A 26755-nucleotide genomic window follows, 5' to 3' on the forward strand; every position below is an offset into this window, starting at 1 on the left:
TGTGTATGGCTAGTTTTTTTCATCACTACACACGTCAATAAAACATTACAGGAAAATCATAATGGTATTGGGTAAATGCAATTACCGTTAGCCTACAATTCAATAACAAAAAATGCTGGTGTGTGTAGGCTACACGCCAACTGCCTACAAATAACCTAACGTTGGCAGGCATAAAATACACCCCTGAAACTATATAGATCCCCCACCTTCTGGTCTTGACGATAGTTAATTTTTTTAAACTGTGGGGGCAGTTTCTCTTCTGCACTGTTCCACCAATCCAGTAAATGTGGAGGAGGAGAGATAGTGTCCCCTTGTTAATATTCCGGATGGAAACAACTTCAGAGCGCAACCTAGCAAATAGTCTGGCACGGTGGACACGTCATAATACCCACGAAACCTAGCGGTAAAACCCGGTAATGTTCCCAATCGTTTGTTTACCATTCATTTTTGCGTTTGGGATTTTAGAACTACTTCATATAAGGTCTGTGTTTCGTGTAGGTTTACCCAGGCGTGACGTTTTGATGGCCATGTAATTCTCTCTCGGACAAGGTGAGTTTTGTCAATATATTCACCTCAATTTAATTCAAAATGCTAATTAGCAACAGAGAAGACCTCAGCAAGAAGACTACAAATTCCTGCAGGAAGCTCCTGCACATCATCTCTAGTTGGCACTACCAGCTACCATTCACCAGCCCAATCCATTAATTTTTGTCACCCTTCCTTTGTCTTAGCTAGCCACTGACTACACTTTAGTTAGCAGAGCAGTATATCAAAACAATCATTTTGTTTTACTTAGCCAAGATAATTGTTTGTACAGTATGTCGACTTTGGTGTATATTTCAGACCTTATGGCATTTTTCAAGGATGCATTAAAGTGCATTTTTCAAGTGCATTAAAAGGGGAGAAGACCACTAGAAGTCTGACCTTGTGGAGAAGTGCAGCTATAGGGAGGGGCAACTGTTATGTTATGCTATGTTTGAGCATCTTAGCAATACAGTGTGTCTTATACAGCTGCCAACATTCTACAAGGAAAGAGCCACTTAATCAATTATATAATCATTAACCAGATTACCCTGGATATCAGACTTTGATGATTGATAACTCAGTTCTAGAATGTTGTCATTGATGAGAATTAATCCAAAAATCTATTGACATTCATTGTAGTTTCATGACCTGAGACAAATCTTCAAAGGCACAGTATTTATTTATTCGGAGTGGTACATGCATTCACACAGTCTTGGTTTAAAGGATCGTTTCCACTATATAATTGATACGTCAGGTGATAAAATCCCAAGTTAACAATTAAAAGTTTATGGAAAAACTGCAATTAAATATTCTACAGCTGTAATGTCATAAATCAAATCAAACTTTATTTATATAGCACATTTCTTACAACGAATGCATTTCATGGTGTTCAGTCGTTGGATGGGTGTTGTCTGTAAAGTGGGGCCCAGATAACGAAGAGGAGAACGTCAAGGCGTTCAAAATGGCTACAGGGATGAATGTGCAGGAGTCAGGGTTTTGGGTCTTGGGGTCTGGGATCCTGTGGGCACCACAGCAGTGGTGGAGGTCAAGTGTCCCTATGGTGCAGGGATGTCGAAGGATTTATATATCAAGGAGGGAGGGTCTTACAGCCTCCGTGAGGTCCAAGAGCAGCTCCACATCACTGGAAGGGACACCTACTTCTTTGTTGTGTGGACCACTAAAGCCTCCATCCCCATTCAGGGTGACGACCTCTGGCAGACTCCTATTGCTCCTCCTGTTAGTACCTGTTTTCAGGGAAGCCAATGGTCCAAAAATATTCCACATACACACACTAGGCTCACTGAATGCCTTATATTACATACAAGTTTTGCTCAAAGCAGCCAACTAAAGTAATGTAGTACTTTATCATGGGCACACTGGAAATGTACATCTGTGATGTTCAAATAATTTCTTACCCTCTGTGTCTTACTTGCTGAAGGCCCCAGTCATCCCTTCCTGTACCTGACATTGTTGAGAAACAAGTGAACAATGATTAAAGATCATACGCAAACAACAGGCATCTAGAATAGGTTATATTACATTCAAGTTTTGCTCAAAGCAGCCAACTAAAGTAATGTAGTTAACGTAAGTTCAATCATAAATGCTGGTCTGCGTGCATCTCCTCAGTTTCATTCAGTAATACAACACAATTCACATTGCATTTGATCATGGGCACAGTGGGAATTTATATCTGTGATGTTTAAATGAGGTTCTCTCTCACTCTGGGGGTAAGACATCACTTCCAGCAGATTTCCTTGCTGAGGGTGACGTTGATCATGCACTGCTTCTCGTGGGGTGAGCCTGATGTTCCGCATGTCATGACTCATGTCTAAAACATAGGGGAAAAGGGGACATAAAGTCAAAATTTCGATGCATCTACAAATCCAATGTCTTACACAATATTGTATCATATTTGATGAGTTACTGACCTCGATGTGATGTAGTCTCCACAACTGGAAGCTCGTGCTCGGATCACACTGGCACAGGTTGTCCATGCACCGGATGGTCTGAGGATGCACTCCTGTTGGACTGGAAAACAAAGTGACATTTGGTCAGTGGTGGGTCTTTTTCAATGCTGTATCACCATCTTTATCTGGACAGAAAACGCATTGTTTATGATAACACAAACCCACCTTGGACAATGTGACAAGTGGTCCCGCAACACCCAATGTCTCATTGTTTGTTCTGGTTTCCCAATCAACAGTCTGGATCTTCCTCTTCTGCCATGGTGGATGATCTTCCTCTTCTGCCATGGTGGATGATGTTCCTCTTCTGCCATGGTGGATGATCTTCCTCTTCTGCCATGGTGGATGAGCTACCTTTTATGCTAAATACTGGGCCATTTCTCTTTCCTACCAGAAAATGGCAGCTGTAGACCTGAGTTTTGTAACTGGGTTTCCGGTCCGCCCATCTAAAAGACAAAAAAAAAAGTTCCTTTTACTAGCTAACTAAAGTTGATTACTAAAATGGTAACATCTATATTAAAATACCATAACCCACAGACTTGACTATAGTAACGGTAAAATAGACTGGGCTTTGGTCTATCTGCACTTCTAAAATCCTACTATGTGGATGGGACATTTCTGCTTGGATGGAGGAATTATCTGGAATTCTCAACAAGATGATCAGGACAGTCTAGGGTACTATTTGCCCAAAGAGGTGACTCTATTTCTCTATTTCTTGAACTGCATTGTTGGTTAAGGGCTTGTAAGTAAGGTCTACACCTGTTGTATTCGGTGCATGTGACAAATAAAATGTGATTTGATTTGATATTGCGATGAGCCGTCAAGACAGGAACACTGTCACGTCACACATGGTCTCACACACACACACACACACACACACACACACACCTTGTTTGTTTAGTGTCTTGCTATTTATGGTCTCCTACCCTATCCCAGAAATTAGAAGAATAAACTCCATTTATTTTGTTCAACACAATGTGGACGTCAGGTCCCAAACAGAGTATGCGTGTTGAAAGATAGTGTCCCGTCCTACCAGGCTGCTGGCCTGGTGTAGGATCAGATAGGGCCAAGTGGTGAAATAGTGGTGAGGTTTTAATGGGTGTAGGGGTAGTTGGTAGGGCAATTTTTCTTCCCTTTTCCCCGTCCTTTTTCCCTTCTCCTTTTTGTGTCACAAAGTGTAATAAATTCACACTCTAGAACAATAGGTGGAAACACAGGGTTAGATACTGTATAGTAATATAAGTAGATTAATAGGGAGGCCTCACATCAGTACAGTAGGTGGCAGTGTATGCTCCTTTCAGTTGGTTGCAATCCTCCGGGTTAAGCGGGCAGTGTGACAAGAAGCAGTGCGGCTTGGCGGGGTCGTGTTTCGGAGGACACATGGCTCTCGACCTTCGCCTCTTCCGAGTCCGTACGGGAGTTGCAGAGATGGGGCAAGGCTAACTACCAATTGGATATCACGAAAAAGGGGTAAAAAGTCAAATAAATCACTAAAAGAAAACGTATGCCAGGGATGAGATGGTTGTGCCCCTTTTATCAGCAGGCAAACAAAACCCAGTTGTTACCAGGTTAGTGTAGTAGTATAATGAGGTGAAATCCATTAACTTATGCTTAATTCTCAGTAACTTTTTTTTATAAAACCAGGACTTGCTGATCAGTTTTTGTGTTTTTTAAATTTACATTTGCCCAGTCCATGTTTGGGATATGTTGTTATCTGGGATACATTTTCCCTTATACATTTATTTTGTCACCAATATGTGATAGTACAAGACATTGTTCAATGAAATATTTTACACTAATTACAGGTACAGGAAACTCATGGCCTACTTCGATTGACTGTTCAGTCGTCGAGAGTGTTGGGCACACCACTATCGGGAGGAGCTGCCAACCCAAGGGAACGACACAAAAAACTTTGTGGAGGCAGCAATGCGGGTCCTTAAAGATAAAATCTTCCAGATTACGAAAACGTTGAATCGCCCTGCCTTATTTGACCTGCTGACATGCCACCTGGAGGCCTACTATGAGGCGGGGTAATTGAAGTTGCTCTTGGCCGCTGGAAAACGTTCCCCCTCTCACATTTTCTGGCCCAGGAGAGCAACGTCAACCCATCTGACATCGAGCAGGTAACATAGTGATGAATACAGGTTTGTAATATTACACAAACCCATCATGTTGTCTTTTATTATTTGTTGTATCTTATAGCTTGCATTATAAGTTGTCTATCATCTCTTCCCTAATGTCTGCCAGGTGAGGGAGAAGAAGTACAAGGTGAAGGGCACCACACCAGGCCAGACCTATACTGTGGACATGGACCTCTGCACTTGTCCAGTCGGGCACACAGGCGCTCCATGCAAGCAACAAGCTTCTGTGGTCCTGGTCCACAAATGTCTGTCCAGCAACTTCCTCCCTGAAGATAACAGAAGGTAAAATAGTGACTATTTTATTATTGTTGATGGTTAGACAATCATTTGTGAATATTTTATGTACTGAAGTTGATTTAAAATATATCTTACGGCAACAATACTTCTGGATTTCCTACAGCCACTGAGACAGCCAAGTCAGCCATTAGATGGTGAGAGAGCACATAAAACAGACAGATGACGAATATGAGGCAACAATACAGAATGTCATCTTTTATTTTAGGGTATTTCTATAGATATCTATTTGAGCATTTCACAATGAAAACACATGCAACTAGTTTGAAGAGTTTCAAATGGCCATTTGAAGAATTCATAAGCATCTGGACAAATTAGTGGTGTCACAGCCCAGCTCGTGACTGAAGGAGTAACGGGTTTGATGCAGTCCTTGATGAATTACCACAGCTATGTTACTTATTTGCTTTATGAAACGGTATTATAAAGAATATTTTTGTTTTATTATTCAATATATACAGTATACACTACCGGTCAAAAGTTTTAGAACACCTACTCATTCAAGGGTTTTTCTTTATTTTTACTATTTTCTACATTGTAGAATAATAGTGAAGACATCAAAACTATGAAATAACACATGGAATCATGTAGTAAGCAAAAAAGTGTTAAACAAATCAAAATATATTTTATAATCAGCTTCATGAAGTAGTCACCTGGAATGCATTTCAATTAACAGGTGTGCCTTCTTAAAAGTTAATTTGTGGAATTTCTTTCCTTCTTAATGCGTTTGAGCCAATCAGTTGAACAGTTCAAATAAGCAAAGACAAACAACAGTCCATCATTACTTTGTAAGACATGAAGGTCAGTCAATACAGAACATTTCAAGAACTTTGAAAGTTTCTTCAAGTGCAGTTGCTAAAACCATCAAGCGCTATGATGAAACTGGCTCTCATGAGGACCACTACAGGAATGGAAGACCCAGAGTTACCTCTGCTCCAGAGGATAAGTTCAGCCCAGCAGCCAAGAGAGCAGCTAGACATCCCGGCCCTATGATCCCCCGTCAGCCTACTGCAGTTGTCCATAGAGCGAGCAAGGTTTGATCGAAGAGGCATCTGACTGCTGGACGTCCCAAAACACGAACAGCGTTCCTCAGCACCCATACTGCTTAGACAAAAAGGCCTGCCAGGTTTGGGCATCACAAGTTGACCAAGTCTTTGGCAATGAATTGTTCACACCAGAAGAGAGGAGTTAGTTGTTAGTTTTTATGTGGTTGCTTCAAGTATTTATGGTGTTTGATGTTCTGCTGTCAAACTCCGACAGGAGAGCATGCATGGATGGATGTTCGTACTATCCGTTGAAGATAGGCATCCTAGTTTATTAACTGTATAACATTTAGCCACCTTGCGAGTTATTTGCCAACCTGTACCTGTGCGGCAACGCTTTCCCCACGTCTGGGGCCTTTCAGAACATGTGTGTATATATTGTGATGTCCACGAGAGGCTGTGTCCTGGAGGGCGGTACATCCTAGGTGGCTGCAAGCCCAGACAGCTATGGCTCCATCTGCCTGTAGTATGGTCGGGGACTCCACCCCTCTGTGGCCAATCTTCCCCACGCAGCTGAAACAAATGAGGAGCTGATGAGCTGAAGGTTTGGGAAGGAAGAGACACACTGAGGAGTGTGTGGGGGTGAAGACACAGTCTCCAACCTGGGCTCTCTGGAGGACAAGAGTGCTGCAACGTCCACTTCCATCAAGAATATAAGGATTTGGAGATGCCTTTGGCTCACCTTTGAATATATGCACCTGTGGAAATACGTTTGGGACATTTGGAAGGGCGTTTTTGCTGGGTTGGCCACTAGCTGGCACCGTGGAATACAGTAAGACTGGGGAAAAGTTGTTGAAGCGAGGAGAGTTGCCATGATTTTGGATGTGGAAGAGACATCCCTGAACTATTAACCCTTAAAACCACAGAGAACAGAATTGTAGTTGCCACTTTGGTTGAGTTTCCCAAGACCTTTAATAAAATCCTTGTTTGGGTTGAACCTGGTCTCCTTGCACTACTTGAGGCAATCCCGCTGAAAGCTGTGTAGCCTCGTGACATCACCAGATGGTGGAGAATGCGGGCACGCTCAAGCGTTAATAGTGCATGTCAGGAGGAGGATCTAGGTTTGATCACCCATTTTCCAAGTTGGCGGTAGGCTCCCCGCCCGACTGAAATGGAGGACATTAAGCCCTTGTTGCTGGCCCAGCAAGCCCAGATGCAAGTAAGCGTGGCTCTCTTGGAGGGCGAACAAAGCCAACCTTTATGAAAGCAGAGGAATTGCAGTTGCAGAGACAGAGGTGGTCCAAATACCCCCGCCCAATAAAGGCAAAGTGACTTTACATATCTAAGATGGGAGCTACCGATGACATTGAGGCCGCCTGCATGCATTTGAGGCCCACGGCCACTGAGGAAGCCTGGCCCAAGCAACAGTAGGTTGGTCTGTTAGCCCCTTCCTAACCGGGAGAATCGCTGGTCTGTCAGGACCTGGGCCTGACCAGGTTACTGACTATGATGCCCTGAAGTCTGAGATCCTCAGCAGATATGGACTCACAAAGTTTGGTATGGCCCAGCGCACCATGGACCTTCCCAGCCCAGACCAACCTCCTCGAGGCGCCCAGATGCATGAACTGTCCGAATCGCAAGAAATGGCTGGATCCGCAGGAATACAGCCGGTGGTGAGCCGTTGTGGTGGATCGTTACCTCACGCGCCCTGCCTTATGAGCAAAGCGGTTCATCAGTCAACAGGCCTTGGCCACGGCTGGTCAGCGTGACTGTGGAAAGTGCCAGGCCACAGCGGAGATGCTGAATGCTTCCCGGAAAGACCCCAGGAGTGCGGCCCCACCACAAAATGGGAAGAACCCGTCCAAGGACCCCAAGGTCTCGAACCCAGCCCCATCAGGACTCATCCGGCTCAGAGCCAAAAAGTAGGCGGGTCAAGAAGAGTACACCAGGAGGAAGCCGACAGTGTTGCCGGTGTGGGGAGATGGGACATATCTCCTGGCAGTGTGAAACCAGCCGATGAACCTATGCCCCTCACGAGTCCTACAGCTCAGCACCCACACCGTGTTGCCTGCGCTCTTGGGAGTGAGATCGGCAGTGTATCAAATACTTGTTCTCCCCACTGTATAAGAAATCCCGCTATGCCCTCCGAACAATCAAACAGGCAAAGAGTCAATACAGGACTAAGATTGAATTGTACTACACCGGCTCCGACGCTCGTCGGATGTGGCAGGGCATGAAAACTATTACAGACTACGAAGGGAAGCACAGCCACAAGCTGCCTTGTTACAGAAGCCTACCAGACGAGCTAAATCACTTCTATGTTTGCTTTGAGGCAAGCAACACTGAAGCATGCATGAGAGCATCAGCTGTTCCGGATGACTATGTGATCACACTCTCCGTAGCCGATGTGAGTAAGACTTTTTAAGCGAGGTCAACATTCACAAGGCGCGCAGGGCCAGACGGATTACCAGGACGTGTACTCCGAGCATGCACTGACCAACTGGCAAGTGACTTCACTGACATTTTCAACATGTCCCTGACTGAGTCTGTAATACCAACATGTTTCAAGCAGACCACCATAGTCCCTGTGCCCAAAAACACTAAGGTAACCTGCCTAAATGACTACCGACCCGTAGCACTCACGTCTGTAGCCATGAAGTGCTTTGAAAGGCAGGTAATGGCTCACATCAACACCATTATCCCAGAAACCCTAGAACCACTTCAATTTGCATACCGCATACTGCACTCCACACTGCCCTTTCCCACCTGGACAAGAGGAACACCTACGTGAGAATGCTATTTATTGACTACAGCTCAGCGTTCAACACCATAGTGGCCTCAAGCTCATCACTAAGCTAAGGACCCTGGGACTAAACACCTCCCTCTGCAACTGGATCCTGGACTTCCTGACGGGTCGCCCCCAGGTGGTAAGGGTAGGTAACAACACATCTGCCACTCTGATCCTCAACACCGGGGCCCCTCAGGGGTGCGTGCTCAGTCCCCTCTTGTACTCTCTGTTCACCTATGACTGCGTGGCTAGGCACGACTCCAACACCATCATTAGGTTTGCCGACGACACAACCGTTGTAGGCCTGATCACCGACAACGGTGAGACAGCCTATAGGGAGGAGATATGGCAACTGCTCGGCCTGCGACCGCAAGGCACTACAGAGGGTAGTGCGTACGGCCCAGTACATCACTGGGGCCAAGCTTCCTGCCATCCAGGACCTCTATACAAGGCGGTGTAAGAGGAAGGTCCTATAAATTGTGAAAGACTCCAGCCACCCTAGTCATAGACTGTTCTCTCTGCTACCGCACGGCAACCGGTAACGGAGCACCAAGTCTAGGTCCAAAAGGCTTCTTAACAGCTTCTACTCCCAAGCCATAAGACTCCTGAACAGCTAATCATGGCTACCCTGACTATCCCCCCCCCCGCTACTCTGTATATTATCTATACATAGTCACTTTAACTCTACCCACATGTACAAATTACCTCAACTAACCGGTGCCCCCGCACACTGACTCTGTACCGGTACCCCCTGTATATATACTGTTATTTTATTAAAGACAACTGGGAACTCGAAAAAACAAGTTCCAGTCATGACATCAGTGACCTTAAGGTCAGAAAGTCGGAGCTCCAGTAAGAGGCCAGAATTCCCGAGTTGGAATTCTGAGTTGGATGACCGTTCAAACCGATTTTCCCAGTCGTAGATAGTTTATTTTTTCTGGTGTTCCCAGTTGTCTTGAATGCACCCAAGTCAGATTTCCGAGTTGCTAGTTGTTTTGAACGCGGCATTAGCAAGGGAAATTTCAGAGTTCAGACTAGCATGTGAACGTGGCATAAGAACGTTCACGGCACACGCCTGCTTTTCTCCTGTCTTTTGAAGGCAGGAGCATGGCTGAGGCTCTCCGAATCTATCCAATCACCGCTCTCATGCTGTTAACCGATGCGGAAATATGTAGATTACCTGTATTAATGGCACCTGTTTGAACTTGTTATCAGTATAAAAGACACCTGTCCACAACCTCAGTCACACTCCAAACACCACTATGGCCAAGACCAAAGAGCTGTCAAAGGACACCAGAAACAAAATTGTAGACCTGCACCAGGCTGGGAAGACTGAATCTGCAATAGGTAAGCAGCTTGGTTTGAAGAAATCAACTGTGGGAGCAATTATTAGGAAAAGGAAGACATACAGACCACTGATAATCTCCCTCGATCTGGGGCTCCACGCAAGATCTCACCCGTGGGGTCAAAATGATCACAAGAACGGTGAGCAAAAATCCCAGAACCACACGGGGGGACCTAGTGAATGACCTGCAGAGAGCTGGGACCAAAGTAACAAAGCCTACCATCAGTAACACACTACGCCGCCAGGGACTCAAATCCTGCAGTGCCAGACGTGTCCCCCTGCTTAAGCCAGTACATGTCCAGGCCCGTCTGAAGTTTGCTAGAGTGCATTTGGATGATCCAGAAGAGGATTGGGAGAATGTCATATGGTCAGATGAAACCAAAATAGAACTTTTTGGTAAAAACTCAACTCGTGCGTGTTTGGAGGACAAAGAATGCTGAGTTGCATCCAAAGAACACCATACCTACTGTGAAGCATGGGGTGGAAACATCATGCTTTGGGGCTGTTTTTCTGCAAAGGGACCAGGACGACTGATCCGTGTAAAGGAAAGAATGAATGGGGCCATGTATCGTGAGATTTTGAGTGAAAACCTCCTTCCATCAGCAAGGGCATTGAAGATGAAACTTGGCTGGGTCTTTCAGCATGACAATGATCCCAAACACACCGCCCGGCCAACGAAGGAGTGGCTTCGTAAGAAGCATTTCAAGGTCCTGGAGTGGCCTAGCCAGTCTCCAGATCTCAACCCCATAGAAAATCTTTGGAGGGAGTTGAAAGTCCGTGTTGCCCAGCGACAGCCCCAAAACATCACTGCTCTAGAGAAGATCTGCATGGAGGAATGGGCCAAAATACCAGCAACAGTGTGTGAAAACCTTGTGAAGACTTACAGAAAACGTTTGACCTGTGTCATTGCCAACAAAGGGTATATAACAAAGTATTGAGAAACTTTTGTTATTGACCAAATACTTATTTTCCACCATAATTTGCAAATAAATTCATTAAAAATCCTACAATGTGATTTTCTGGAGAAAAAAAATCTCATTTTGTCTGTCATAGTTGACGTGTACCTATGATGAAAATTACAGGCCTCTCATCTTTTTAAGTGGGAGAACTTGCACAATTGGTGGCTGACTAAATACTTTTTTCCCCCACTGTACCTATTTAGGCAATCCCTAGCTGCTGGGCTGCTCAGTCCTGGCCCTGGGTGTCTGCCGTACAGTTGGTTGACTCTCTGGCCTTGGCCTAACACACCTGAAACCAATAATGAATGTTTCGCTAAGATCCTAAAGCTGAGTGGGGTGTGTTGGGTTGGGGCACTGCAGGGCCTTGGACCCCTAGGGACAGGACGGGGTGGCCCAGCTATATTGTGTGCAAGTAAAAAGAGCTCTACAGTACTATTAGGCCTATGATATGAGTTATATGGAGGGTGTACTGTTTCTGTGTGTTTTTATACAACTTTTATAAAATATGGGAAGGAAGTTGTGTTGGGGAGAGAGTTGAGTTATTGACTAGACTGGTGGGGGTTGGGCATGCAGGTCGCTCAGGCTGGCTGTGCGGTCTGGCTGAAATTTGATAGAGGATGTCTTAATAAAGACAATCAAAAGTCTTTGTACTTTACTTGTAAGAGTTGTTCATTTGTTAGGCTATTTATTAAAGGTGCAACACAATATAATATTCATTATTTAATTAATTGATCTAGTTCAATCTTATCAATCACTTAAACATATTTTAAAAGGATCCCTTACCTAGCATGATGACTGGGAATTTTTGCATGATGACTGTGCCCTTGCCTCCAAGACTTCACGGCAGAAGCACTGCTACTTGCAAGGACTTCTGTTGCCAGAAAATGTCCCGACCTCACAGGATCCTTCTGAGTAGGGACCTAATTAGAACAGAAAAGTAGTCTGATTTTAGTTTAATTTAAATGTCGTTATTGATAGTTTGTATGGATTTTTTAAAAATATATACTTAACAAAACTATAAACGCAACATGTAAAGTGTTGATCCCATGTTTCATGACCTGAAATAAAAGATCCCAGAAATGTTCCATATGCACAAAAAGCTTATTTCTGAAATGTTGTGCACAAATTTGTTTACATCCCTGTTAGTGAGCATTTCTCCTTTGCCAAGATTATCCATCCACGTGACAGGTGTGGCATATCAAGAAGCTGATTAAACAGCATGATAATTACACAGGTGCACCCTGTGCTGGGGAAAAATAAAGGCCACTCTAAAATTAGCAGTTTTGTCACACAACACAATGCCACAGATGTCTCAAGTTGAGAGAGCGTGCAATTGGCATGCTGACTGCAAATATATCCACCAGAGCTATTGCCAGAAAATGTAATGTTAATTTCTCTACCATAAACCGTTTTAGAGAATTTGACAGTATGTCCAACCAGCCTCACAACCGCTGACCACGTGTAACCACGCCAGCCCAGGACCTCCACATCCAGCTTCTTCACCTGCGGGATTGTCTGAGACCAGCCACCTGGACAACTGATGAAACTGTGGGTTTGCACAACTGAAGAATATCTGCACAAACTGTCAGAAACCGTCTCCGGGAAGCTGCTCAGAGCATCTGCGTGCTCCTCGTTCTCACCAGGGTCTTGACCTGACTGCAGTTCGCTGTCGTAACAGACTTCAGTGGGCAAACGCTCACCTTCGATGGCCAGTGGCACACTGGAGAAGTGTGCTCTTCATGGATGAATCCCGATTTCAACTGTACCAGACGGCAGACAGCGTGTATAGCGTCATGTGGGCGAGTGGTTTGCTGATGTCAAGTTTGCGAACAGAATGCCCGATGGTGGCAGTGGGGTTATGGTATGGGCAGTCATAAGCTATGGACAACGAACACAACTGCATTTTATCGATGGCAACATGAATGCACAGAGATACCGTCACGAGATCCTGCGGCCCATTGTCGTGCCATTCATCCGCCACCATCATCTCATGTTACAGCATGATAATGCACTGCCCAATGTAGCAAGGATCTGTACACAATTCCTGGAAGCTGAAAATGTCCCAGTTATTCCACGGCCTGCATACTCACCAGACATTTCACCCATTGAGCCTGTTTGGATGCTCTGGATCAACGTGTACAACAACTTGTTCCTGTTCCTGCCGATATCCAGCAACTTCGCACAGCCATTGAAGAGGAGTGGGACAACATTCCACAGGCCACAATCAACAACCGGATCAACTCAATGCAAAGGAGATTTCACGCTGCATGAGGCAAATGGGGGTCACATACTCACTAGTATTCTGATCAAGTAAAATCTTTTGAAGTTGTTACATGTTGAGTTTATATTTTTGTTCAGTGTGTATATACAGTATTATTTATTATTATTTATCTTTTTACCCCGCATTTTTCCCCATTTGGGATCTTTATTATCCACCTGCGCAGTAGGTGGCGGAATGCATATATCATTGTTGCGAACGCCATTATACCAAAGAAGAGGAAGAAGAACATCGCCAAAGACAGATCACAGCTTGACGTTATTGCGATGTGTTTCTGGTTTATGAGGACAAAGTTCTCTGTAGCATAGCTTGTTAGCTAGAGTAGCCTCAAATGTCATAGTAGTAACGTTGGCTAGCTAGCCGTCTTAAAACGAAGAAGATGTCAACAAGTGCTGTCACGACGTGCATCATCACTGCTGCTGTATGCAGCCTGTTGCTCGTTGCTCAAGGGCAGATGGACGATGAAGAATGGATTGATCCCTATGATATTTTGAACTACGACGCAAGCACAAAGACCATGAGAAAGCCTGCTGAGGTACAGTACAAGCAGCTATGCAATGCATGTTTCCGTGCCTTGACTCGGTGCCATAAATTGAAATTATTATCTTATTGTTGGAAGTAAAAGCCTAACTGTTGTTCATTAGTTTACTCATATTAGGGGAGGGGTGGGAAGGTTAGCAGAAAATAAAAAAGGAAATATATTTTTTAAAAATATGTATATGTACTGTACCAGTCAAAAGTTTGGACACACCTACTCATTCCAGGGTTTTTCTTTATTTTTACTATTTTCAACATTGTAGAATAATGGTGAGGACATCAAAACTATGAAATAACACGTGGAATCCTGTAGTTACCCAAAAAGTGTTAAACAAGTCAACATATTTTATATTTAAAAATTATTCAACGTAGCCACCCTTTGCCTTGATGACAGCTTTGCACACTCTTGGCATTCTCTCAACCAGCTTCATGAGGTAGTCACCTGGATGCATTTCAATTAACAGGTGTGCTTTGTCAAAAATGTATTTGTAGAATTTATTTCCTTCTCAATGAAGAACAGCTCTAATAAGCAAAGAGAAACAACAGGCCATCATTACTTTCAGACATGAAGGTCAGTCAATACGGAACATTTCAAGAACTTTGAACATTTCAGGCGCAAAAACCATCAAGCGCTATGATGAAACTGGCTCTCATGAGGACCGCCACAGGAAAGGAAGACCCACTTACCCCTGCTGCAGAGGATACGTTCATTAGAGTTAACTGCACCTCAGATTGCAGCCCAAATAAATGCTTCACAGAGTTCAAGTAACAGACACATCTCAACATCAACTGTTCAGAGGAGACTGCGTGAATCAGGCCTTCGTGGTCGAATTGCTGCAAAGAAACCACTACTAAAGGACACCAATAAGAAGAAGAGACTTGCTTGGGCCAAGAAACATGAGCAATGGACATTTAGACCGGTGGAAATCTGTCCTTTGGTCTAATGAGTCCAAATTTGAGATTTTTGGTTCCAACCGCTGTGTCTTTGTGAGACGAGAGTAGGTGAACGGATGATCTCCGCATGTGTGGTTCCCACCGTGAAGCATGGAGGAGGAGGTGTGATGGTGTTGGGGGTGCTTTGCTGATTTATTTAGAATTCAAGGCACACTTAACCAGCATGACTACCACAGCGTTCTGCAGCGATACGCCATCCCATCTGGTTTGTGCTTAATGGGACTATCATTTGTTTTTCAACAGGACAATGACCCAAAACACACCTCAGGCAGTGTACGGGCTATTTGACCAAGAAGGAGAGTGATGGAGTGCTGCATCAGATGACCTGGCCTCCACAATCACCCAACCTCAACCCAATGGAGATGAGTTGGACCGCAGAGTGAAAGAAAAAGCAGCCAACAAGTGCTCAGCATGTGGGAACTCCTTCAAGACTGTTGGAAAAGCATTCCAGGTGAAGCTGGTTGAGAGAATGCCAAGAGTGTGCAAAGCTGTCATCAAGGCAAAGGGGTGGCTACTTGAAGAATCTAAAATATATTTTGATTTGTTTAACACTTTTTTGGGGGGGGTTCCTACATGATTTCATGTGTTATTTCATAGTTTTGATGTCTTAACTATTATTTTACAATGTAGAAAATAGTAAAAATAAAGAAAAACCCTGGAATGAGTAGGTGTGTCAACTTTTGACTGGTACTGTTTATAAATATATTTACAAAGAAATATGGGGGTTTGAAAATGATGCTGATAATTACATTGATGGAAGCTACAATCTATCTGCAATATTTAAGCTGATCTACCCCCTTTTTTTATCTTATTGTTTAGGGTATCCAATCAAAAACGCATATTTTGACCAATGGGTAAAATAATGTTAAAGGCTGCAATATGTAACTTTTTAGGTGACATGGACAAATTCACATAGAAATGTGTGTTCTAGACCCTTTTCCAGTACGTGAAACACTGACGTCACGCACAGATGCGCGCGACTCTTGGCGGCAGTAAGAAAGCCATCGCCATCTGCGCCCATTCAACATAGCCTAGATTTAAGTTTTTATTTCTTCTAATCAAAATAATGTTTTGGTGATTGTCATACGCTTACAATGTTTTTATTATCGATTGAACAGTCGCTAAGATTATATTTGGTTGTGATCTTTGCAAAATAACTATTTTGGATGCAGCAGTTGTTAGCTAGAATGCTAACGTTCATTGATATAGGCTGTAGCAACAGCTAGCCAAAGAGCCATTTTACTGGTTGAAGTGTAAGTATAATGCAGTTGATTTTCGATGACACAAACATTATATTAAGCAGGACATTCATACGAGCCTTAATCTTATTATAATCCAAAAGTAGTGTGAAATGCACTAATAAGCAGCATGTTAAAAATAGGCTTTTTTTTGCTGGCGTTCTATAAGAACTCCCCCTTGTTATGCCACCAACGTGCGTGCATCGCCCTCGTGCGGCAATGTTTGTAAACACAGGAAGGGGTCTATAGATCGGCCATTCTCATTGAAAGCAAATCTAAGAAACGGTATGTTGTATGCGCACTTAAGTTTTGTTTTTTGCTCTTTTACTTTCGGATTTGTACACCAGCTTCAAACAGCTGAAAATACAATATTTTTGGTTATGGGAAATATATTTCACACTGTTTTTAATGGTACAATGATTATCTACACTAGACTTGCTTGTTTTGTCACAAACTGAAATGAAGCGAACTATTAGAATTTTACCAACTGGGAAATGGCAGAGCGATTTTCTGCGTAGTGCACCTTTTAAATGCAGAAGACACATTTCAGTTCAATGCATTCAGTTGTGCAACTGACTAGGTTTTCCCTTTCCGAGGTGTGGCCTTGTTTTGTTGTTTTCTTTGTCATGTTTCCTATTGCGGCAGCAAGCTATTTGAACAAAATCAAATCAAATTTTATTGGCCACATGCGCCGAATACAACAGGTGCACACATTACAGTGAAATGCTTACTTACAGCCCTTAACCAACAGTGCATTTATTTTTAATAAAAAAAGTAGAATAAAACAAAAAAGTGTTGAGAGAAAAAAAGACCAGAAGTAAAATAAAAGTTGGGAGGCTATGTGCAGAGTAAATGTACCGGTGCAGAGTAAATGGGGGGTACCGGTGCAGAGTAAATGTGCAGGGGCACCGGCTAGTTGAGATAGTTGAAGTTGAAAATACAAACATGTCGAATACACATTATTCTCGCCATCTCTTAAATGCTTATGACAGAATGGCGAGAAGGTGATGTGTCACTTTCCTGATTTGTATTTAATTTTTCTTTACACAGGTTTCACAGCTGCCGTCATGCAACGCTGTGTTCAAGCAATTCCTCACCAAGCTTCTGAAGGAGATTGAAAAATTTGGCCTGGTATGTTTTGGCATTGTCTCATCTGGTATGAACACTAACAATCGATGCCCTAATGCTCTTTATGTAAAAGCCGGGGCTGCGGATCAGTATGTAACCATCCCGCAGGCCCCCCTGGATATTTTTCCCCAGAGCTGATCGATCCGATTCACATTCTGCGCATGTTATTTTACACCCACCAAATGTTTTTACATAGCTGCTGCTCAACCTCTCCCTCCCTTCACATTTCTCTCTTTACTCACCCTCTTCTGAACTCTCAACCAATTTGATCGCCTTGATGATGTAGCCTACGTCTCTGCCTCATATTTCTGAATAACAGAAATAAAAACCCTGCAGCTATTTGAAACGAATATTCCGAAAAAATATATATTTGTAAGCTAATTTGTGATGTAGGCTACAACCTTCTGTCTGTTATAGGCTAACTAAGGATATTGCAGGAGCACAAGCAGGGCACAGTCTACATTTACGTCATTTAGCAGACGCTCTTATCCAGAGCGACTTACAGTTAGTGCATACAATATTTGCAAACGCCATGCTCTACCAACTGAGCTACATCCCTGCCGGCCATTCCCTCCCCCCTCCCTGGACGACGCTGGGCCAATTGTGCGCCGCCCCATGGGTCTCCCGGTCGCGGCCAGCTACGACAGAGCCTGGATTCGAACCAGGATCTCTAGTGGCACAGCTAGCACTGCAATGCAGTGCTTTAGACCACTGCGCCACTCGGGAGGACACATTGCATTGGGGCAAAACAATCAGCGTTTTAACCACGTGTACATTTGTGATGATGTTTGCAATAGCCTCCTTTTACACCAGACAAAGATGTCCGAACATCGCCGTGTGGAGGAAGAAGAATGGAATTAGTCTTCAGCCTTTAATATCAAGCAAGCCTTTTGAATTCGAGAACAAAATCCTTAGTATTGCAAACAAAATTAATGATATTGAAAGCAATAAAATCACAAGTACTGAGAGCAAAATAAATAATATTGCAAGGAAATCATTTTGAAAGGCAAGAACAAATGAATTGTAAATGAATGCTAAAATATATATATTCAGTGAAACGGGTCCCTCTTTGCCTGCAATTTTTTCTATCTTTGGGTATGTTACACTACATTTTGTTTTCACTGCCTAGTTTTTGCAGTTGCTAAGTAAAGGCACATTCATTCCATGTAGGTGGGGTTAAGAGGGAGCCTAAGATGATGCGTCTATTGGTCAACCGGTTTTGGAGTGACAGGTCAGCCTCACCCAATGATCCAGTTTGTTTACATCCTAGCTACATGTAGGTATGTTAGATAGGCTACCGTGCACCTGGATAACTTGCTAGCAACTAGTTTTTTTACTGTATAAAGTAGCTTGAATTGCTAATTCCAGAAGTTAGATGTGTCGAATGTATCGCCTGAACTAATATCTTCAGCACCTAACTACAGTTTCTAAACCCAGAGGCCAACATCGCAAGACTTATATTATTATTATTAATATTTATGGGAACGCTTGCGAAGCAGTCCGGGGTTTGAGAAGTCTATGGGCTTGATATTGCAGCCGACAGTGCAGGCAACTGCCGACTGACTGATCTACAAGTCACCTTGCATCATAAATAACAACTCATTATTATTTGTAGATCAGTCAGTCACAATTTTCCCACAATACATCACTGTTTTTTTCATGCTCTCGAACACAGCCAATGAGAGTGGAAAAGGACAAATTGTGAAAAGAAAGTGGAAAATCTTAAGGCACAACCTGGATTAGAGCCAATGTCTTAAGTAGTTGAACATGTTAATACTCCAACCTTATGAAAGTGACACTGACGTGTTCCTGCGCATGAGCTTAGCTAGCCAATGTCGCCATGGTATTGCCTAGAAGTGTGATCGTGGATTTCTATTGGAGAAGCGGTTTCTGCCCATCTTCATACTGTACTGCTAACTAACAGGCTAAGAAGCTAGCTAGCAAGTTGATTCACACAAATTACTGTGGTCATTTCTAGATAGCTGCAGTGCAACATAACCAAAGCCAAAACCAACCTTTTGTAAACATCAATTTACAGTGCATTCGGGAAAGTATTCAGACCCCTTTACTTTTTCCACACTTTGTTACGTTGCAGCCTTATTCTAAAATGGATTAAATAACATTTCCCCCTCATCCATCTACACACAATACCCCATAATGACAAAGCAAAAACAGGTTTTTAGAAAAACGGAAATTTCACATTTACATAAGTATTCAGACCCTTTACTCAGTACTTTGTTGAAGCACCTTTGGCAGTGATTACAGCCTTGAGTCTTCTTGGGTATGACGCTACAAGCTTGGCACACCTGTATTTGGGGAGTTTCTCCCATTCTTCTCTGCAGATCCTCTCAATCTCTGTCAAGTCGGATGGGGAGCGTAGCTGCACAGCTATTTTCAGGTCTCTCCAGAGATGTTCGATCGGGTTCAAGTCCGGGTTCTGACTGGGCCACTCAAAGACATTCAGACACTTGTCCCGAAGCCACTCCTGCGTTGTCTTGGCTGTGTGCTTAGGGTCGTTGTCCTGTTGGAAGGTGAACCTTCGCCCCAGTCTGAGGTCCTGAGCGCTCTGGAGCAGGTTTTCATCAAGGATCTCTTTGTACTTTGCTACGTTCATTTTTCCTCGATCCTGACTAGTTTCTCAGTCCCTGCCGCTAAAAACATCCCCACAGCATGATGCTGCTATCACGATGCTTCACCGTAGGGATGGTGCCAGGTTTCCTCCAGATGTGACTGTTTGCATTCAGCCCAAAGAGTTCAATGTTGGTTTCATCAGACCAAAGAATCTTGTGGTCAGAGTCCTTTAGGTGCCTTTTGGCAAACCCCAAGCAGGCTGTCATGTGCCTTTTACTGAGTGTCTTCCGTCTGGCCACTCTACAGAGATGTTTGTCCTTCTGGAAGGTTCTCCCATCTCCACAGAGGAACTATGGAGCTCTGTCAGAGTGACCATCGGGTTCTTGGTCACCTCCCTGACCAAGGCCCTTCTCCCCCGATTGCTCAGTTTGGCCGGGCGGCCAGCTCTAGGAAGAGTCTTGGTGGTTCCAAGCTTCTTCCATTTAAGAATGATGGAGGCCACTGTGTTCTTGGGGACCTTCAATGCTGCAAAAATGTTTGCTACCCTTCCCCAGATCTGTGCCTCAACACAATCCTGTCTCAGAGCTCTACGGACAATTATTTCGACCTAATGGCTTGGTTTTTGCTCTGACGTACACTGTCAACTGTGGGACCTTTATATAGACAGGTGTGTGCCTTTCCAAATCATGTCCAATCAGTTTAATTTACCACAGGTGGACACCAATCAAGTTGTAGAAACATTTAAGGATGATCAATGGAAACGGGATGCACCTGAGCTCAATTTCGAGTCTTATAGCAAAGGGTCTGAATACTTACAGTACCAGTCATAAGTTTGGACACCTACTCATTCCAGGATTTTCCTTTATTTTTACTGTTTTCTACATTATAGAATAATAGTGAAGACATCAAAACTATGAAATAACACAAATGGAATCATGTAGTAACCAAAATATATTTTAGATTCTTCAAAGTAGCCACCCTTTGCCTTGATGACAGCTTTGCACACTCTTGGCATTCTCTCACCCAGCTTCATGAGGTAGTCACCTGGAATAACAATAATATTTAGAAGTGGTGTAAAGCTCACCGACATTGGACTCTGGAGCAGTGGAAACGCGTTCTCTGGAGTGATGAATCACGCTTCACCATCTGGCAGTCTGATGGACGAATCTGGGTTTGGTGGATGCCAGGAGAACGCTACCTGCTCCAATGAATAGCGTCAACTATTCAAACAACATTTGGTGGAGGAGGAATAATGGTCTGGGGCAATTTTTTCCCATGGTTCGGGCTAGGCCCCTTTAGTTCCAGTGAAGGGAAATCTTAACTCTACAGCATACAATGACATTCTAGACGATTCTGTGCTTCCAACTTTGTGGCAACAGTTTGGGGAAGGCCCTTTCCTGTTTCAGCATGACAAAGCCCCCGTGCACAAAGCGAGGTCCATACAGAAATGGTTTGTCGAGGTCGGTGTGGAAGAACTTGACTGGCCTCCACAGAGCCCTGACCTCAACCCCATCGAACACCTTTAGGATGAATTGGAACGCCGACCTCACTAATGCTCTTGTTGCTGAATGGAGGCAAGTCTCTGCAGCAGTGTTCCAACATCTAGTGGAAAGCCTTCCCAGAAGAGTGGAGGCTGTAATAGCAGCAAAGGGGGGGACCAACTCTATATTTATGCCCATGATTTTGGAATGAGATGTTCGATAAGCATGTGTCCACATACTTTTGGTGATGTAGTGTATATATTGCCAGTAACAATAACTCCATGTTGTGTATTTGTCAAATTTGAAGAGACAGAGTAGATGGACATAACCTTGCCGTAACATTCTTTGAGTTAGCCCTTGGTGAGACAGTCGACAAAGCTGTTTCTTGACTCAATACTGTTAAAGCTGCAAGACATGGGCATTATTGCATATACACAAGTTTTTCCTTGCTAGTGTTGACTGGGAAATGCAGAGGCATAAAGCAGATACGTTTTTAATTAGTTAATGGATTTGTCATGACGTAGCAATCAGTCTGCACAATTAACCATCACAAATTATTTTATTAAGGATATACCCCTTACTGTACACCTGGAGACCTGTGATAGAGACACTGTCCTACAGGTAACAGTTATTATTGTCCTCGTTCGTGTTCAAGAAAACGGTTACAATTTCCACAAAGTGTTTGACTCGTTTTCCTTGATAATGTTTTCCAACATAAGATTGGCAGAACTTCACTAAAGGGCAAGAACATTTCTGTATTGTAATTCTATTTGCAGAATACCTTATTGAACATATGGCTGGTAACAAATTGTCACTGTAAACTTGACTGAACACAGTTCAGCAACAATGGATAAGTCTGCCTTCCTCTTTCTCATCAGTACAGTTAGAAATATTTGTAGTAGTATTGGGGACAAAGTGATATTCCTTCTCGGCTTCTCTCAGCTATGGAGACAGGTCATCAGCCCTGAACCGCCTGTGAAAAAGGAGCACAAAATTAATTATCAAAAAGGTTAAAATGGGTGGAAACCTAACACAGATTATCAATGTACAACTAATGATCAGTGCACTAGTCACAATTCAATGACAGTTTTTTTTATTGTTCATGATATCTGTATACTCCGGTTTAGTGCATGTTGTCACATCCAACCATTAATTCACTCAATTTATCCAAGTATGGTCTTATTGTAGTTTTAATAGGTGTTCTAGCACAGGTAGGGATGACAATTTACACACTGCTGCCCTTCTGGGCCAAGAATGAGGAACACTGAACTAGTGCACACTTTGGGAGGAAGAGTGAAGAATCAGGACATGCAAACAGAAACTTGACTTGCAACAAACAAATGTAATTTACAAGAACTCTGTGGTGGAGGATGGGACTACAATAATAATATAATTACATTTGAACTCTACCATGAACATTACCATACCGTACAGTAGCACTTAAACATTAATTTTTAACTTCTATTAGCCCATAGAAACGCATTGAATAACAGATTCATACATGTCAAAAAATACATCAAAAAGAAGTATGTTTTGAAGTGTCGGTCCTATATCTGAGAGACGTGGAATTACCCCTATACCAAAACGGAGAACACCATCCTGTTCGTGAGAGTCTCATCTTTCCATAGAGGGGTCATATTAATGTGCAGCCCAAACCGTTCGGACACAGATGTTTTTGTGAGAAGACTGATTTTCGGTCTCCTGGTTTGACAAATACTGCTTTAGCTTTGCCACCTTCCACTGCAGATGCGGAAGGCCGTCATGAGCGGATGCCGTTGTTTGAGACACAGCCCATGCAAAAAAACATCTCTAGGTTATTAAACAGACGGATTTTGATGGGGATTTTGTATTATGCTAATTAGATTTCCATGCGGACATCGACTCTAGGGGGTTAAAAAATAAATGATTTGTGCTGTCTGGACAAAAAAAAAAAACATGAGAGGTTGAAATCCAAAATGGCCAATAACCTGCCCAGCTAGGCCTATCATAAAAGCGTCAAGACAAGTTAAAGTTATCACCAGTAGCCTATTTCCCAAATATTTTAATAGCCTAAGAAGTTGTCCAAAATGTGACGCATTCAAAAAGAACAAGAATGAAAAGTTAGTCTATAGCCTAGGCTTAGGGCTATTCTCAATCACAGCTTTATGAGAGATGGAACAAACAATATGCCCGTTAAGAAAGGAAGATGAGGCAATGCTGACGCTCTACCAGAAAGATTAGAAAAGATTTGCCTCCACTTAGCCTCTGCCCAGGCTTTCAACATTATCTTTTGTCATGATTTGTCCAGTTGTAGTATGTGGTTGTAGCAGAGTTATTTATAATAGGGGGCGATACCATAAAGTTTTGAGTACATAATCACGATAGGATAAAGGTTGACATCGCCCAACCCTAGTTACCACCTTGTGATGTAATATGCTATCTGGAGATGCCAAATGCCTATACTTTGTACTATTTCTTTTCTATTTCTTTCCAACCACTAGCCCAGTGATTTCCAGAATGATCTCTACTACGACGCCAAAGTAAGACTGTCTCGGCAAGCGTTGGCAGAGATCTGGACGCTTCTGGAGGGAATGGACAGCTGTAGAATGGGGGCTCTGGACGATGCCCTCAGCCAGATCCTGGTGGATCTCAAACCACAAGAATTCGAGGCCTCGAGATGGCACTTTGAGGACACCTTTGGTGTGGAGATCGACACAGTCATGAAGGTGATAATTTGTAGCAGAGGGGACTGTGATGCTCAAAATGAAGTGTATTTACAACCGTACACACCACATGTGGTTTGCCTAAAGGAATTGATGATTGATAGTTTGTAAAGTAGGCTACACGGGATTAAAATAACTTTTATTTTTCTGTGAGGGAACTTATTTTCTGGACTTAGAAGTTCATACTGTAACGCATAAGATAGGACTAGCCTACACACAATCTACAGGACATATAAAAACAAAACTGCTCTCAATGGTGCTGGCTGGCATGTGTCTGATCTTTGCTTGAGGAGGCGAGTCCGATCTGCTCCACTGACTGACTGAGATGCGTATGAAGCTAACTTGCACATTTCTGTGTTCATCAATATGACTAAACCACTCTGATTCAGAGCACAGTCATTTACTGGACACTCAAGACAAACAGAACTGACACCACTCGTTGGCATTATAACGCCAGGAATAGTTCTCATTGTCATTGCAATTATTTAAGGAGCGACTGCCCCTAAAAAGCAACTTCTCATTTTGAAAATGGCCTATGTGGCATCAATATGAGCCAGAAACATATATTCTAGTGTCATCATTGACTACAAAGTGTAAATAGGATACATTTAGTCATAAAGTCATTCTCGTCCAAAACAGATTTGCAATTATAGGAAAGAATGGAATATCACGGAATGAAGGGTACCGTAACAGTTTTCCGTGGGTTGGGTTTATTATAATCCTGCCCACAGCTGACAGTACCCAAGTAATTTGGGCGCAGCTGCATGCGACCTGATCGAATGTCAATTTGGTTTGACATCCAATATCCCTATGTGGCTAGTTGGGGACCATCAGTAAATTACACAATGTACCTGGGACAATATTTTAAAAGGTCAATAGCTCCACATTTTTACGACTTAACCTCAAACCATCTATAAATTGTAGAAATTCGTATACAAATATTGGAAGCATTTAATGAGACAACTAAAAGATGTGCAACAAATATTGTCCCAGAGATGGGCTATCCAAAGTCAAAGCAAATTTGCCACGGTTGCACACCAGCCAGCTGAAGCTAATTGACAAAATAATTTGGCTAACTCTTCCCACCTGCGAACACACGAGATATAAAATATATATATATATATATATATATATATATATATATATATATATATATATACATACATACATACATACATACATACATACATACATACATACACATACAGTGGGGAGAACAAGTATTTGATACACTGCCGATTTTGCAGGTTTTCCTACTTACAAAGCATGTAGAGGTCTGTAATTTTTATCATAGGTACACTTCAACTGTGAGAGACGGAATCTAAAACAAAAATACAGAAAATCACATTGTATGATATTTAAGTAATTAATTTGCATTTTATTGCATGACATAAGTATTTGATACATCAGAAAAGCAGAACTTAATATTTGGCACAGAAACCTTTGTTTGCAATTACAGAGATCATACGTTTCCTGTAGGTCTTGACCAGGTTTGCACACACTGCAGCAGGGATTTTGGCCCACTCCTCCAACAGACCTTCTCCAGATCCTTCAGGTTTCGGGGGCTGTCGCTGGGCAATATGGACTTTCAGCTCCCTCCAAAGATTTTCTATTGGGTTCAGGTCTGGAGACTGGCTAGGCCACTCCAGGACCTTGAGATGCTTCTTACGGAGCCACTCCTTAGTTGCCCTGGCTGTGTGTTTCGGGTCGTTGTCATGCTGGAAGACCCAGCCACGACCCATCTTCAATGCTCTTACTGAGGGAAGGAGGTTGTTGGCCAAGATCTCGCGATACATGGCCCCATCCATCCTCCCCTCAATACGGTGCAGTCGTCCTGTCCCCTTTGCAGAAAAGCATCCCCAAAGAATGATGTTTCCACCTCCATGCTTCACGGTTGGGATGGTGTTCTTGGGGTTGTACTCATCCTTCTTCTTCATCCAAACACGGCGAGTGGAGTTTAGACCAAAAAGCTATATTTTTGTCTCATCAGACCACATGACCTCCCATTCCTACTCTGGATCATCCAGATGGTCATTGGCAAACTTCAGACGGGCCTGGACATGCGCTGGCTTGAGCAAGGGGACCTTGCGTGCGCTGCAGGATTTTAATCCATGACGGCGTAGTGTGTTACTAATGGTTTTCTTTGAGACTGTGGTCCCAGCTCTCTTCAGGTCATTGACCAGGTCCTGCCGTGTAGTTCTGGGCTGATCCCTCACCTTCCTCATGATCATTGATGCCCCACGAGGTGAGATCTTGCATGGAGCCCCAGACCGAGGGTGATTGACCGTGATCTTGAACTTCTTCCATTTTCTAATAATTGCGCCAACAGTTGTTGCCTTCTCACCAAGCTGCTTGCCTATTGTCCTGTAGCCCATCCCAGCCTTGTGCAGGTCTACAATTTTATCCCTGATGTCCTTACACAGCTGTCTGGTCTTGGCCATTGTAGAGAGGTTGGAGTCTGTTTGATTGAGTGTGTGGACAGGTGTCTTTTATACAGGTAACGAGTTCAAACAGGTGCAGTTAATACAGGTAATGAGTGGAGAACAGGAGGGCTTCTTAAAGAAAAACTAACAGGTCTGTGAGAGCCGAATTCTTACTGGTTGGTAGGTGATCAAATACTTATGTCATGCAATAAAATGCAAATTAATTACTTAAAAATCCTACAATGTGATTTTCTGGATTTTTGTTTTAGATTCCGTCTCTCACAGTTGAAGTGTACCTATGATAAAAATTACAGACCTCTACATGCTTTGTAAGTAGGAAAACCAGCAAAATTGGCAGTGTATCAAATACTTGTTCTCCCCACTGTATATATTTTTTATTTATTTTTTTCACCTTTATTTAACCAGGTAAACCAGTTGAGAACAAGT

At 43.1% G+C, this 26755-nt stretch overlaps 1 protein-coding gene and 2 long non-coding RNA genes across 3 annotated transcripts; 2 read left to right on the forward strand and 1 right to left on the reverse strand.

The window, feature by feature from the left end:
• The first annotated feature begins 426 nt into the window (after window positions 1-426).
• Window positions 427-4801, forward strand: LOC123488976. The gene is made up of 3 exons (XR_006660361.1): window positions 427-549; window positions 4295-4612; window positions 4737-4801. It is a non-coding gene; the product is annotated as an uncharacterized LOC123488976 (long non-coding RNA).
• On the reverse strand, window positions 1214-3833 carry LOC121575642. Its single transcript, XR_006002370.1, has 6 exons — window positions 3755-3833; window positions 2658-2935; window positions 2454-2553; window positions 2246-2353; window positions 1941-1986; window positions 1214-1769 (listed from the first exon to the last, which is right to left on the reverse strand). It is a non-coding gene; the product is annotated as an uncharacterized LOC121575642 (long non-coding RNA).
• An 8289-nt stretch (window positions 4802-13090) lies between the features above and the next one.
• Window positions 13091-23888, forward strand: LOC121575641 (chloride channel CLIC-like protein 1; the record flags this gene model as incomplete). The annotated part of the gene is given in 3 exon segments (XM_045219700.1): window positions 13091-13809; window positions 17054-17134; window positions 23664-23888. Coding segments are annotated over 3 exon segments (462 nt in total), but the record flags the coding sequence as incomplete, so codon positions are not given.
• Window positions 23889-26755: the final 2867 nt, after the last annotated feature.

This window comes from Coregonus clupeaformis, unplaced genomic scaffold (genome assembly GCF_020615455.1).
Source record: "Coregonus clupeaformis isolate EN_2021a unplaced genomic scaffold, ASM2061545v1 scaf2640, whole genome shotgun sequence".
NCBI classification, from domain to species: Eukaryota; Metazoa; Chordata; class Actinopteri; order Salmoniformes; family Salmonidae; genus Coregonus; species Coregonus clupeaformis.